Raw genomic sequence first — 15,552 nt, forward strand, 5'->3', positions numbered from 1 at the left:
TTATCAAACCTCATCAAATCCCATGAACTTGTACAAACCTGACTTTGACTTATTTCTTTTTTAAATCATGAATGAATGCAACGGATGTCGACATTCCTTCCATTAGTCATGGCATTGAAAACAAAGGTAAAGAACAGGCACATTCATCAGACGAGTGGTGAGAAGGAAACACTTTTTATTTGGTTCTTTTAGTTCTGGAGTCTTGTACAGGAAAAAAAGGAATGAATGAAAAAGACTAGAGAGCTTAGAAAAATGTAGAGTAAAAGTCAAGAGAGCAGGTGTTAATATGTGCAACAAAAGAAAAAATGTTTCTAAATGATAAATTTTTTTTAAAAAGTTCTAAACTAAATTCTCCGTCACCATATCAGGTTTATATTGACATAAAGGATGGAGTCTGCTCAATGTCTGAAGAATGCAGGATTTCCACACACTCTTAGCATACATCCTTCCTACTACAGCTATAGTTTAAGTATTAAAACACTTTTTCTCCGGGCCTTTCCTGTAGGATCACTATGACTGGGGCCTGCGAGCCATCAAGTCAGTCCTAGTAGTGGCCGGCTCACTGAAAAGAGGAGACCCTGGCCGAGCTGAGGACCAGGTGCTCATGAGAGCTCTGAGAGACTTCAACATTCCGAAGATCGTCACAGACGACATGCCAGTGTTCATGGGCCTGATAGGAGATCTCTTTCCCTCATTGGACGTCCCCAGAAAGAGAGACCTGGACTTTGAAACGCGTGTGAAGCTGTCCATTCTCGACTTGAAGCTACAGGCTGAGGACAATTTTGTGCTCAAGGTACAGATACTCCTCATGCTTCATGCTGCAGTTTATCAAATTTTGATTACATTTGAAAAATAATCAAGGTCTATTGCGAATGTAAGTTTGACACTAAGTCGTGTGTATTAAAGGAAAATATAATGACATGTTGTCTGAAAAATACCAGCAGAGTTGCCAAGTGTTTTTTTTTACAGAAATTACAGTTGCAGTGCTTTCATTTTAAATTTATCGTCATTCTCTCCAAAAGCTATTTGCCTCACGTCATAATGCTCTGCTGGGAAATAGACATTAGTGTCAAACAAGTCTGCAGCATCTGGATGAATTGGGCAGATATTGCCATAAGCCAGTGGTTGGCTGCGATGCGAGTTCAGGTGCCCAACCTGATGGCCTAATTCTAGTCATTATATTACCCACAGATACACACACAAGAGAGGGCGTTATGTGTCAGAAACAGAAGTACACAGGACCAAGGGAAATAAATGCGATCTGCCTCAGGTCAAATAGACATGGGAACCACATAATAACACTCCATCAATGGAGCCCAGCGCTGCGCCATGCCACTTAACCCTGACATTGTGAGAGACAGCCACAGAAATAAACAAAGAGGGGGAGAAACAGAGTGAGAGGTGGAGAGAGAATGGCAGATCGGTCAATAACAACCGTACACCCTCAGAGCCTGAACTTTACAGTCTTTGTTTGTGCAGCCAGCCTTTTGATTTCAGACAGAAGGACGAGATAGGGGGGCAGGCGAGGTAGGAGAGGCTCCGTGTCTTTAGCATTAGCATGTGCTAGCATTAGGACTCCCCAGATCAAAGCAGTAATCAGGCGGGTCCTTTGAGAGTGCAAAGCCGCCTGTGTTCCAGCTGAATGGATGGGGGGAAGGAGCAGAGAGGAACCTGGTCGATGGCATTGATCGGGCATCCATCTGTATGTTTGAGCAGATGTGGGGAGGAAATATTTCCTTCTTTTTCATAGTTGTTATTCTCTCTGTGGTGTTGCCATCCATTTATTTTCTACACCTTATTTATATATTTATAGTTCTGCAGTGTCACCTAATGTACTCATATTGAAAATGTTACATTTTGGAGAGTCAGTTTGACTCTGAAATTGTAAAACCAATATAACTCTCATAGCTGCAGTTACTATGTGAAAGAAAAGAATTTGTACATTTCGTATGTATTTAGTTATTTTAGGTAATTGGGTTAATGTAAGCCATTTTGGACAGACTGTTGTTTTTAGTCACACAACACTGAGGCTGCCTCCATCTGAACTTAACAGCTAGTACTTATGATCCTGTAGTCACCACAAACCAAATGATAGGAAAGTGAAAACAACACACTTTATTAAACCTGAATACTACCTCTTCACTTAATTACCTTAAACAGGCAAAGTTTATCATGAAACTATTGAATTAATTTCATAGCATTTAGAATGTTTTTGAAAACATGGTGACTTTGGATAGAAATTCTCCCGGAGAATCTCTTTCAAAGTGATGAAAGTAATTTTCCCCATTGACTTCACAATGCCATTTTACACTGGAAAGTGTCTCAGTCCCAACATGTAATGTTAAATGTTAATATATACATATTGCTTTTTGTAATTAAATTTAGCTAACAAAAGCGTTCAGAGGGGCAGCAACGACTGTTGATGTCTTTCCTCCTTCGTATTGTGTGAACACACACTTGTACACACGTTCCACACCAGCATACTGCCAAAACTTTTTTTATTTTATAGAGGAGCTCACACTTGGTGATGAGCAGGTAATCACGTGTATTGGATTAGCAGCACCTGGCTGCTGCTTACCCTCCTGATTCCAATGAATGCAGTGAGAGCGCACTTCATTTTCCACACACTGCTTCTGCGTTTCGGTTTAGTTTTTGTTAAAAGTGTAATGTGTTGTGTGTTTTTTTTTTTTTTTTTTAAACTGAGGTTGTATTCGCTAAATATGAAAACCTACTAAAGACCAGAAGAATAGTTTCCATGTCCTGAAATGCGAAACCTTAAAATGGAATTAGGATGTATTTTCTTTTTAACAACTGTACATTACTACCTTATACTACCTACGATAATGCCGCTCATTCGCTGTCAATCATTTTGTGAATTTATAATTGCACCACCACATAAAAAAGTATTTTTAATCTGCTGTAAAACAGGCAGAGTGGCTCTTTAATTACACAGCTACAGAGTAATTTGAGCGCAGATATCTGTCCTTCCAGAAGTCTACTGCAGTCATTTATTGAGCTTGTCAACTGTATAACTAAGCTGCTGTGCTGTAACTCAGTACAAAACTCTGCTCTGTCTTTCTGCATCAAGTCATACTCTCTATAAGCTAAAATATTAAAGATGAGATGCAGCGGAATGAGCGCCACAGTTCAAATGAAAGGCTAGATTGTGGTGTACAAGGTTGTTTGTGTTTCATGTCAGAAGTTTCCTTTGTGATACACACACACAAGAGCTGAAAATGTTTCTCTGTCTTTGTGTTAGGTGGTGCAGCTGGAGGAGCTGCTGGCAGTGCGGCACTCTGTGTTTGTTATTGGGAATGCAGGCACTGGGAAGAGTCAGGTGATGAGGTCTCTCCAGAGGACCTATCACAACATGAAGCGTCGGCCCGTGTGGGCAGACCTTAACCCGAAGGCTGTGACCAATGACGAGCTCTTTGGAATCATCAACCCAGCAACTAGAGAGTGGAAAGATGGTGACTATTAAGTACTTCAAAAATGGCATTTGATTAGTGCAAAATGTTTACTGTAGAGTCTCAAATATCCAAAACATGATCTCATCCTCTCACAGGCCTGTTCTCCAGTATAATGCGTGAACTGGCCAACATTAATCACAGTGGGCCTAAGTGGATTGTTCTGGATGGAGACATTGACCCAATGTGGATTGAGTCACTCAACACAGTCATGGATGACAACAAGGTGAGAGAAAGTTCAGTGTGTGCGTTTGTGTGTGTAAACGTGTTGACTGAGTCTTTTATTTAGTATCAAAACAGTATTTCTGCTGTTGATCACTCTGATATGACAAGGAAATATGACTGATGTGTCACTGATGGAAGAGCATAGAAAGCTTGTTGTACTCTGTTGGTGTAAGAATATTTGACACTGTGTGTGTGTGTGTGTGGCGGGGTGTGTGTGTGTGTGGGGGGGGGGGGGGGGGGGGGGTGAAATACTTAGTATGTTGAGAAAGCTGAGGAGGAAGCAGGTGATATGATGCAGGCTTCCACCATGCAAACAGAACACTCATATGTACTGTATGTGTGCTGTGAGTAAATATGTCCTCTCCCTCTGTTAGGTGCTGACCCTGGCCAGTAACGAGCGGATCCCTCTGAACCCCACCATGAGGCTGGTGTTTGAGATCAGCCACCTTCGCACCGCTACCCCTGCAACTGTATCCAGAGCAGGTGCAGGAGCTCACATGTGCCACCTTTGCTTCTCTGCCTTTCCTTACCTCTTATCTATTTTTGTGGACACTTTGATATTTGACTGAATGTGAATGAAAGGCTCATGTAAATCAAAATTTGGTTTAAATTCTAAAGCCCAATACACCCCCGATAGGTTAATCCAACATATGCATACCGTCCTCACAGTATGTGACAATGTTCTCACCTTTTTTTCAGGTATTCTTTACATAAATCCAGCAGACCTTGGTTGGAACCCACAGGTGTCCAGTTGGATTGACAAGAGAGATGTTCAATCTGAAAAGGCCAACCTGACTATACTCTTTGACAAATACCTTCCATCTTGTCTGGATGCCCTCAGATCAAGGTAACACAGCTCCTGTGTGGCTTTTATACCATGACAGGAAGTGCTCGTTGACGCAGGATGTACGGGTGTGACATAACAGGGAGGAACTGTGATAAGTGGGAGTGTTGGAACGGGAAAAATGGACTGACTCAGAAGAACTGGATGTCATCCTACATTCTGTACAGGATCGTTTGCATATTCCAACACCTCCATCATCATTACTGTTGGAGCAAACAACAACAGGAAGCAGAGGAGGGAGGAATGTATTGTATTCAAGAGTGACACAAAAAAATTCCAAAAATGCACCGCTGCGTCACAGCTCATAAATTTGTCATCTTGTTTCTCGAGAGTAATTAAAATTCTTTGGTCTAAAGAAGCTGCGTTTGTTCTGTTAAATCCGCAGAATTAAGTGTGACACATTACACGAGACGAAATCAGAGCTCCCTTTTTATCCTCCCCTTCATCCCCACAGCTCCTTTCCTTCCTGATTAATGTACACCAGTAATGTTTGGATCGTGTGATGTATATCATTCATTCATCTCATGTATGTATATTTCTTTGCTCAGGTTTAAGAAGATCATCCCTGTCCCTGAGCAGAGTCTGGTTCAGATGCTTTGCTACCTACTGGAGTGTCTTCTGACTCCAGAAAACACGCCACCAGACTGCGCCAAAGAACTTTATGAGCTCTATTTTGTCTTTGCTGCAGTCTGGGCCTTTGGGGGAGCCTTGTTCCAGGACCAGGTATTAAGTGGGCTTCTGGGCATGTGAGACGCTTATTAAGTGGCTGCATAAAAGGGGAAAAGAATGGGACAGTCTAAAGATTTTTTTTCTCATCATAATTCATCTCTGAAAGATTTTCGTGCACTTTCATTCTACTTGTCCCGATGGCTCTTATGCAACACACTGTTGTGTCTCTATTTGTGAAAAGTCATTTGAATGTTATTTTCGCTTGAGAAAATGGCATTTTTTTTTAAGAGAGAGATATCCATCTGGAAATGAAGTGGACTTCATTCCCGCTCAGCAACACACAGGCTGGCTGAATTTAAATCAGCAGGAGAGCCGTGGCGAGCAGTTGCTTAGCAATCCAGTTAGTGCTGTACAGTAAGCGCGTCCATCTAAGTTATGGGATAAAACTGCTTTTCCCCTTGGTACAGATGTACTCCACTTTATTTTCCCATCACAGATGCATTTAAATGCTAAGTGGTTTTATTGACTGGAGAGTCAGTAGTGAATAGAGGAGACAGGTACGAAGGGGTGGGAAGGAAGAGAGAAAGGTGAGGAACTGCGAGCCAGCAGAAGACGAGGCTTCTTCTTCACTGTCTGAATCACACGGATGGATAGATGGGTCTGCCATCTCTCATTTTCTACCCTTCAGCTGCTGTAGCTCTATCTGTATATTGTTGCTATTTATTTGTTCTCTGGTTTGTGTTTACACTTGTGAAAATCACATGCACAGATCTATAACTACTGCATGGAAGAGAAAAAGCGGAGAGGAAGTAATTTTACAGTATTGACTTCATTCTGTGTCTCTGCGTGTGTGCTCTGTGTGAATGTAGCTAGTCGACTACAGAGTGGAGTTCAGCAAGTGGTGGGGTGCTGAGTTCAAAACCATCAAGTTCCCTTCCCAGGGCACCGTGTTTGATTACTACATTGACCCAGTGAGCAAGAAGTTTGAACCCTGGACCAAGCTGGTGCCCAAGTTTGAAATGGATACAGATACACCACTTCAGGTACATCTTTTTTTGTAAATCCAAAGTTTTCAGAGTTAAATTTTGTTCCGTCGATAGGTTTTGAAGCCTCAAAACCAGAAGTTACCAGTGAGCAATGAATCTGACTGAAAACAGCTGAAACTACAGACCACCACTGGGTGCCTGCTGAACTATAACAGTGTAACTCCTACCCTAATGCATACTCACACATTATAGTCTCTAAAATAAGGCTATATAAACTATTGAATGTGTCCATCAGTTTATTATTTAACAGGAGCCTAAGTCCATCTTTGTGTACATTTTAGGGTTGTGGCTGGTATGTCGAGAAAAAAATGAATAGACCGCATCAAAATATCCACAGTGCCTCGAGCACACTGGACAGCACTGAGGGCCAAAGGTTCTGTTTGTAACAGCGACAAGCAAGCAGTAAGGAAAGGAGAACAGCACAGTACAGCACAGCACCCACACAACTGTGTGCCCCGAGGGACTGACTGACTTTGTCTCTTATATTTAGTCTTATTTCAAATACCCCCAAACCCTGAGCCGCTACATTAATATTCACAGAAAAACAAACAATATATAACAATATAGAACAAATTATGAAATCATCAATTTCAAGATCGCTGTCAGTAAGTATTAATTTATGAACAGATTACAGAGCCTCGTTACCTGTTCATGTAATGGTTTTAAGATGCTAAAAGACATCAGTCAGCTGAGGGGCTGAGCATTTTCACCTTGGAACTGAAGCACTGTGTTGACAGTCTCCATATCCCAGATTCGAGGGAGAAGAAAATGAATGAGTGTGGCTTTTTTTTTTTCAACCAAAATATCTGCAGTCAAGAGAAATTGTTCATGCTATCTATAGCCAGAGTACAATCAAACTGAATGCATTTAAGAGGCATTTAGTGTTAGAAAATAGGTTTAGTGCTAATTTAATGTGTTCGTCAATATAAGCTTGGTGCTGTTTCATTTCTTAATAGACAATCTTTGGGATTATCTTTTTTTTTATCCAAAATTTTGAATTTGATGTGAGTATGTATGTTTCCATACGATTCCTACATGCAGGCTTGTTTGGTCCACACCACAGAGACCATTAGAGTTCGTTACTTCATGGATCGCCTCCTGGAGCACCGCAGACCGGTGATGCTCGTCGGGAACGCTGGCACTGGGAAGTCTGTTTTGGTCGGAGACAAACTCGGATCATTGGACCCTGAGAAATACATGGTCAAAAATGTCCCCTTTAACTATTACACCACGTCAGCTATGCTCCAAGGTAGGGACCATGCGAATCACAGTTACATATCAGATTTTGGAATGGAATACAAGATTCTCTGTTAAGTGTCCTATAAGTTATGTTCCCTGATTAGGAAAATTGCATAATTTCCACTGATGGTAACACACAAAAAGATCCCCTAGTATAGAAACAATTGTATATGACCAAAATAGATTATTATCCATGTCTGTTAATGCTCTCTAACAAGCTTAAATGTATTGATTGTTTCCCCAAGCAGTGAAACTAGGTGAACTGTAATAGTAAAGCTGTCTGAAATTGAATCACTTAGTTTTGAATAAAGCTTAAGTGATGGCCAACACTGTACAAAAATACATGATGATTTTCAGTTTTGCTATTGCTTCATTGTTCATGGAATATAGAAAGTCTTTTATACTTTTTACTGGCACATTTCAGTCAGCCCCATTGCCTGCACCAGCCATACTATGAAAAATGTCCACTCGTGACACCGTGTCCATGTCTATGATCTGTTCACTGTTCAGTTGAAGTGATTCATGATTTTTTCATGTGAACGATATTTAGAGACCATAAAAGACGACAAAGACAAAAAGAAAACTGCATTTTGTGTCCTTTTCTTTAAATCAAGTAACCTAACAATAGCTCCTGACTTTCCAGCTCAGAACTCCTTCATAAATACTGCAATTTACTTACAGCCTTCCCAGCATCATTTTTTCTTTTCCCCATTTCTGTTCACTGCTCCGTCACTCACACTCTCCCACACAGCTGTGTTGGAAAAGTCCCTTGAGAAGAAAGCGGGCCGCAACTATGGACCTCCGGGCAGCAGAAGACTGATCTACTTCATAGACGACATGAATATGCCTGAGGTGGATGCATATGGCACGGTCCAACCTCACACACTCATACGCCAACATATGGACTATAACCATTGGTAAGATTCTGTCATTTAACATTCATCAGCTCATTATATGTATAAGCAAGCATGCACACAAGCCTGTGCTGTTTGAAAGAGGATTATTATGCCTATATTTCAAACTGTGTTTTAATGTACTATGATAGAAGAGCATCATTTGGACTATGGGGTCTCAGCAGCTGATGGGTGGAACACCCAACAATTCAGAAATGCCTTCCCTTTAGTATTCATAGAGACCCCTGCCTCAGTATCAATATGTTACAACTGTTATAAGTGTCAAAATAAGAGAGGAAGCAGAGTTTTGTGATTCCCCATAAGAAGGATTTCATTGCTCATCTTTCTGACACAGGGAGGCCATTTTGAACATGGCTTCACTGCGTCAGACACTGGGTGACTGGCTTAGACACGGTCAGCTCATTAGAGATAGGCTAGAGGGATTTCAGGTATGAAATTGAGAGGAAGGAAGATGCTACCGAACCACGCCAGCTTAAGGGGGAGGTGAGGCGTTCATATCAGCAAAAGCAAGGGAAAGGAGTGTGTGTGTGTGAGCCTGAGCATTAGTGGGGGTTTGTGTGTTTGCAAGACTGTTAAATAATGATTTTTTTTGTGTGCGTGTGTGTTTGTGTGTGTTCTACAGGTATGATCGTAATAAGCTGCTTTTGAAAGAAATACACAATATTCAATACGTGTCCTGCATGAACCCCACAGCCGGCAGCTTCACCATTAATCCACGACTACAGGTACACAAACGCACACACACACACACACACCCGCACGCACACACACACATACACACACAGGACATTCTCCCAGCACTTTGTGCTCCACTGGTTATGCAGTTCACAGCTGTGCCCTCACTCATCTCAGACATATTACCATGGACAGTCTTTATCATGATAAAATGTGTCAGTGAAAAAAGAAAGGCTGATATTGCTGGTCATAGCATCTATGTAGCTTTTGCTTTCAGATTTTCACCTCATCTTTTCATGATAGGCTAATGTACAGCAGGGCTTTATTCTAACCTTGTTCACGAGCAGCACTGATGCTCCTAACTGAGCATTTCAGCACAAAATATATGAGCATTGCTCACACTGACTTCAACACAACACGTATTTTCTCTATCTTGACTGAATGTCTGATGAATATATGATTTGGGTGTAAAGACAGTTTAAATAAATGACCCAAATGTTCATCCTGGTACATTAGTGTGCTAACCTTTTAGTTTATCGTTGCAGCATTTTTTGGTAATGCAGGTATAATGGAATAAATATTATTATGTTGAAATGAATGAATGAATTAATTTATTTCAGTGTCACATATCTTTGTAATGTAACCTCTTGAATTGCACGAGGGTTTCATGTCGGGAGGAGTGACAGTTTCCTTTGTTAAAACCAAGATTGCCAACTCATTCCACATCTTGTCCACATCATAAATTTGGGACCGTAATGTAAGTGGAGGTGATCTAAATTTTCTTTTGTTATACAAAAATTAGCAGACTGTTCGAAAGCTTTGTTCAGCCAGTGAAACAGGAGCAGGCAGATTATTGACAGAACACAGGTGGGTGACAGCCCACACTGTGTTGTCCCAATATAACGTTGTTATGGTGGCAACAGGCTCAATCAAACAAGGCACATGCACCCATACGCAAACACATACCATTTCTCGTCTCCTTCCTGCACTGTTGCACTGCCAAAAAAAACCTGTTTGAAAATACAACTAAATTGTCACCGTCTGAAGGCCAATACGAGTTCATGATTTTATTTTAAAGTCTCCAGGGGTAGATCTACATATTTTCATTTTGAGGATGACGCATTCATTTTCTTATACTGTCCATTGCTGCAGTATGTCTCCTAAATCCACCTGCTATATGAAACACTCCAGTTTGGCTGCCTTCTCTTTAAGGTTCCCTCTGATTGGTCAGACAATTGGTCAAACATTGCAGAGTGGGAGCCAATTGCTAATTCTTCATAACAGGCTTCCGGCACTAGCCGCCAGGCAGATATTATGCAAATGTATTTCATCGTGGTGCAGTCAGATAACAAAAGACTAACCTGAACTCTAAACAAGGCATTTCAGTAATAGAGTCTTCTGTTGGAGGGAAAAACTCTGCGTCAGATTGCTGCTCATTTGCATGCATACAGAGTATGTAACGCTGTGGGAAAGCGATGGCCTCTGTAATTTGTCCATTCATTGGAATGGCTATTCATGCACAACTAATTAGATTTTGACAAAACTTTGTGGAAAAATGAGTTTTCCACGTCTCTATATCATAACTCAGCATTTACAAAATTGCAGTGGTTTCCCCCCTGAGGACGATTGGTAATTAATTTCTTGTTCATATCAAAGAGAAAGGTTTTGATGTATGAAAAAAAAAAGCCAACTGTTGTTCATGTGGCTTTCTCGGCTTCCAGGAAGCAGCCAGGTTCATATTGGAGAAGCCGGGACATATATAGTGATGCTGTTATGCTGCAGAGCCGCGTGTGCAGCTCCCTGCTGATGAAATAACAATGAAATTACACTGTGCAGTGATGCCTCTATGAAGTATTAATTTCAACTCAGTTTTGTTTATATTCTGCTAAAACATAACACGCACATGCTGTTGTAAGGTTTTTATATCGAGGTCAAGACTTTGCATTACAGTATGTTTGAGAAAAGCTGCATTTGATTTTAAGAGATATTCAGGCTCTTACCAGTGCACTCTAAGAGATCTGATTCAGGATGCTGTAATGAGTAATGACTGTGAAACTAAACTGTTGGCAAATAGCAAAAGCTCACACTTGCAAAGTTTAAATGGGGTCTCATGTGGAAAACAGTTGAAGTAGAAGATGAGGGGGACAAAGCTACGAGCTCGGCTGAGATTCAGATATGAAACAGATCCTCGGAATGAGAAATCTCAGCGTTTTTAACCTTCGTGAGGGCAGGGTGAAGTTCTCTCTTGACACTCGTTTCAGGGGTGTATTTAACAGCAGAGTCCACAGAAAAGAGAGAATATGTCTTGTCTGCCTCTGATATTGTTCAGCTTTCTAATGAAGGATTTTTACACCTGGCAGCAACAGATCAGGGATCGCAGTCGGAAGGTGAAGGTTCCTTTTGTCATTACACTGGAACAGCTTGTGGAAAAACTAATAAGACACGGCTGCAGCGAAGGGGAAGGCAGCCAAGTTTCATACAGGGCTATGGTATTAGAAATGAGAGAGCTCAATGATCTGCAGGTATTTACTTTATGAAGTGCAGAGGACCGCCTTGATCTTTGCTTTGCTCCTCAATTTCTCTTTCCTGGCCTTTATCTCAGACACGATCAGTTTCTTTGTGTTTTCCATCAAATTCTGTCTTTGGACTTTGGACTAAAATTGAAAACACCGTATCAAAAGCCTGAAGGCTAAAATCAAAACATCACTCTGTAGAGGTCAGTGTGTCAGAATCTGATGATTTTCCAATTTGAAAGGTTCTGGTAAATGCAGCATATTTGCATATTTAAAAACATGAAATATCGTACACGGCGTCTCCTTCACAGAAAAGTCTGTGATACGGGTTTATAAAAATATCCCTCACATATGTAATCCTACATGGAGATGCTCAAACACTCAGTGGTGGGGGAAAAGAACATATTTTTGACTCAAGGGGGATCACAGGATATTTTCAGCTGTGGAATAACACATGTTTGATGCTTCGGGGAATATACAATATTCAGCAGCATCTTTAACTTAGATGAAGTCACGCTGTCTATCTACCCAAACATTCACTGCAGTTCTCTGTTAGATGCGTATTGGGAAAGAACTGTAATTATTAGTAGGTGCAAGCTTTTATTCTGACCAGTGGCAGGATTCAATATTTAACTGTTAACAAACACACTGCAGGTTTAAGGGAACTTTAATCAGGACAGCTATATACTGTGAGGTTTAAAAGTTACACGAGACTGAGAGATTTACGTAAACCCCAATCAGATGACCCTTGCCATCATTAACATGTTTACTCTTGTCATTAATGTGCTCTACCTTCCTTCACAGCGGCACTTCTCAGTCTTTGCACTGTCGTTTCCTGGAGTCGAGGCCCTGAACACCATCTACAGCTCCATTCTGTCTCAGCACCTGAGAAGGGATGGCTTCAGTTCTGTGCTGCAGAAGAGCTGCCCCACCCTGGTCCAGTTAGCCTTGGCCCTGCACCAGCGTGTCTCCTCCACCTTCCTCCCCACCGCAGTAAAGTTCCACTACATCTTCAACCTTCGCGACCTCTCCAACATATTCCAGGTATATAATCCTATATCAAAAGGATTATTCCATTTGGACATTACATCCATTGGGACAGCGACCTTTGGGTCATCTTTTCACCATGAAATGTCAAAAGTTACCTTGAAAAAGTTATGTGCTTTCTTTCTCACCACCCCCCTCTTCTATTTCAGACAAGGAAATACATATTTTACCCTAATTCTCTCTTCTTCAGCAGCTCTGCTTCCCCAGGCTTCTGTAACTAATTTCTCAACTAAATGATTATTGATTTAAGAGCTGGGTCTCAAAGCTGGAAATAAGTCTGAAATAAGTGTAACAGAAAATACAATGGATTTGCGTTTCCATGGGTGCTTAAATATATTTAAATTAATATAATATCAGAGCACTACGGCTGTCAAGAGAGACGCTTTTGGGGCAATATTTCTGTCACAATCCTCCACGGTTTTAATGGAGGGCAGGCTCTTTCATTTAACACACTCTGTTGTATAATTAATGCTTTAAGCCACTCAGCTATAGGAACTTAATTTTTCAATATTCCATCCAGGAGTTTAAAGATTGAGCCCTGAGTTCTTACCGTTTTCCTCAGTGCAGAGAATATATAGGTGTACTACTATACAAATATGAATGCAGTCATAGGAACAAAAGGAAACTCACCTTCAGGCATAAAAAAATCATCTTATCAGGTGTAATGAGGTAATTACAACTTCAGATGAACGGTAAAAAATGACATGTTATTTATTTAAAGACAGAAACTAAACCCAAAGGTAGAAGCAGTGTGTGAAAAACTACCACTCTTATTTACAACAGTACTTGAGTTCATTGAGGTTTGTTAACATTTGTTTATCCACAGCATTTCAACCAGGCTGGACTTTGACTGGACCATTGCAACACCTTGATTCTTTTCTTTTTCAGACATTCTATTGCAGATGTGCTGCTGTGTTTGGGATCATTGTCCTGTTGATGACCCAGTTTCAGCCAAGTTTTAGCTGCTAACTGAGGCTTGTAGAGTCTGAGATGTAGCTCCTGGCTTTTTTGCAGTTTCTCTGAGCATTGCACGGTCTGACCTTGTCGTGAACTTGCTGGGGTGTTCATACCTGGGAAGACTGACAGCTTTCTTGAATGTTTTCCACTTGTGAATAATCTCTCTCGCTGTAGAATGACAGATTCCACATAGTTTGGAAGTCGCATTCGAAGAAATTCCAAATTGATGGCAGCAACGATTGCTTCTTTGAGATCATTGCTGATGTCTTTCCTCCGTTATGTTAAAGTCTGCTTATATAAAGGTGCTGATGACCAATTAATCAAGTTAATGTTGGTCACAGCTCCTGTCTGATAATCAAAATACTGACACATTTTTGGCTGTGAAGAGATTCATTGAACACACTCTTAAGTAAAATGGTGATAGATTCAGTTATATAAAAAATGAAAACTAGAGCTGGAGGAGGTTTTTGATCCCTGTAAATCACAGCATAATTTGGGTTCAATTGTCAGTTTCCCCCCATCACAAAGGACATTTCAGGTAATTTTAGAGCATTCAGAAAGCTCTTCTCTATAAGCATTCTTAGGCATTTGATGGTGGTTGGAGTCTTCTACACTTAAACATTTAAGCCTTTCTACTCTCCCAGTGCCCAAGCCCTGACAACCTTCAGGCTTACCTTCCAGGCCCTTGATCGCACACGGCTGCCTTCAAACAGTGGTGAATTTACCTTCACCATAAGACTTTGAAGTTAACAATTGATGAGACCATTCTGCCTGCTTTGACAAAGTCTTTGTGTTGTGTTTAATTGGCCTGGACAATCCAATAACCACACACAGGAAATAATGTCAAGGGTGTCTTCCTATTTAACCCCAATCATGGATAAAAATGTAAAGAAACTTAGAAAATAAGCTCATTTGAAGTTTCCTCAGCCTAACATATTCATTCATGTCCTGACACTAACATGTCACGACCGGTGAGAAGAAGTAAGAATCCTCTCAGCTCACAGCCCTTCCTCAGCCGTAATTCTCCATTTGAACCGCTGCTTCGCCACCTTCAGATGTTGGAATGTTGTAGAGTGACAGTTCAAACGCTTCCTCTAATTTTGAGCACGAGGCTTAAACGGTTGTCTGTCAGTGTTTTCTGGCTTGATGTTTCAGAAGTTTGCCTCAGCTGAAATAATTGGGGGACTTTTTGTGATTCTCTTTGTTTTTTTTCACTTTGTGACTTGGAGATGTTGCCAAAGGAAAGCACCTCATTATGATAAACTCTAATGAGCCAGAAAGCTGGGCTCTGAGGCTCTGCATGAGCTTGCAACAGTCTTTGTAAAGCTGTTATTAAATGTGACAAAAAAAATAATTAAGATTGCATATTTAGAGTTTTGGTGGTGTTATTTGCATACATATTTGTCAAGTTTGGGGCGTTTTGTTGAATTTAAAGTGGGAGGCTAATGCCAGCATTTTTTCTTTCTTGACTTTGTTTCCTACCATTTGCTAACTATTCACTTGGCACCCCATCTTTTTCCTTCATACTTTCCTTGAAAGTTCTTGCTGATCAATAAAGCCTGTTGATAAGTCGACGTGCTGCAAGTGAAGAACAGTAGCTAAATTCTACTAATAGGGCAAGACCAACAAGTCTGATATCCAACAGGGAATGTTGTCAAAGTGCTCTGTTTGCCAGTGTTCGCCATGACCGGCGGGCGTATCCATGGGCCTGTCTTCTGTGTGTCAGCCTAAATGAGCTCCTTGACGCTCAAGAGCCGTGGGAGGAGATGAGGCTGAAGATGGATGGTATGGACGAGCAGGACAGAGACTATGGAGAGAAGAGAGTACACAAGACTCATGGTGCAATGAGACCAAAGCCAAACTGTACTGAATGCTCAATATGTCTGCATGATGTTCGGTGGATAGTCAGCTGGGTGTATTTGTTAGCAGGATAAGAGTTGTCTGGGGCTCAGAGCA

The 15,552-nt window shown here is 41.0% G+C and overlaps 1 protein-coding gene across 1 annotated transcript in view; it reads left to right on the plus strand.

Moving 5' to 3' along the window:
* Window positions 1–15,552, plus strand: part of dnah9 (dynein, axonemal, heavy chain 9) — a 137,145-nt gene that overhangs the window by 51,576 nt on the left and 70,017 nt on the right. The window contains exons 37-47 of the mRNA XM_072373573.1: window positions 506–793; window positions 3,260–3,470; window positions 3,566–3,693; window positions 4,067–4,175; window positions 4,392–4,539; window positions 5,085–5,259; window positions 6,075–6,248; window positions 7,293–7,500; window positions 8,242–8,407; window positions 9,027–9,129; window positions 12,397–12,636. Coding sequence (XP_072229674.1) covers window positions 506–793; window positions 3,260–3,470; window positions 3,566–3,693; window positions 4,067–4,175; window positions 4,392–4,539; window positions 5,085–5,259; window positions 6,075–6,248; window positions 7,293–7,500; window positions 8,242–8,407; window positions 9,027–9,129; window positions 12,397–12,636 — 1,950 coding nt within the window. The remainder of the gene's footprint in view (window positions 1–505; window positions 794–3,259; window positions 3,471–3,565; window positions 3,694–4,066; window positions 4,176–4,391; window positions 4,540–5,084; window positions 5,260–6,074; window positions 6,249–7,292; window positions 7,501–8,241; window positions 8,408–9,026; window positions 9,130–12,396; window positions 12,637–15,552) is intronic.

The sequence above is a fragment of the Leuresthes tenuis genome, unplaced genomic scaffold, assembly GCF_036924035.1.
Source record: "Leuresthes tenuis unplaced genomic scaffold, fLeuTen1.0.hap1 SCAF_20, whole genome shotgun sequence".
In the NCBI taxonomy this organism is placed as follows: domain Eukaryota; kingdom Metazoa; phylum Chordata; class Actinopteri; order Atheriniformes; family Atherinopsidae; genus Leuresthes; species Leuresthes tenuis.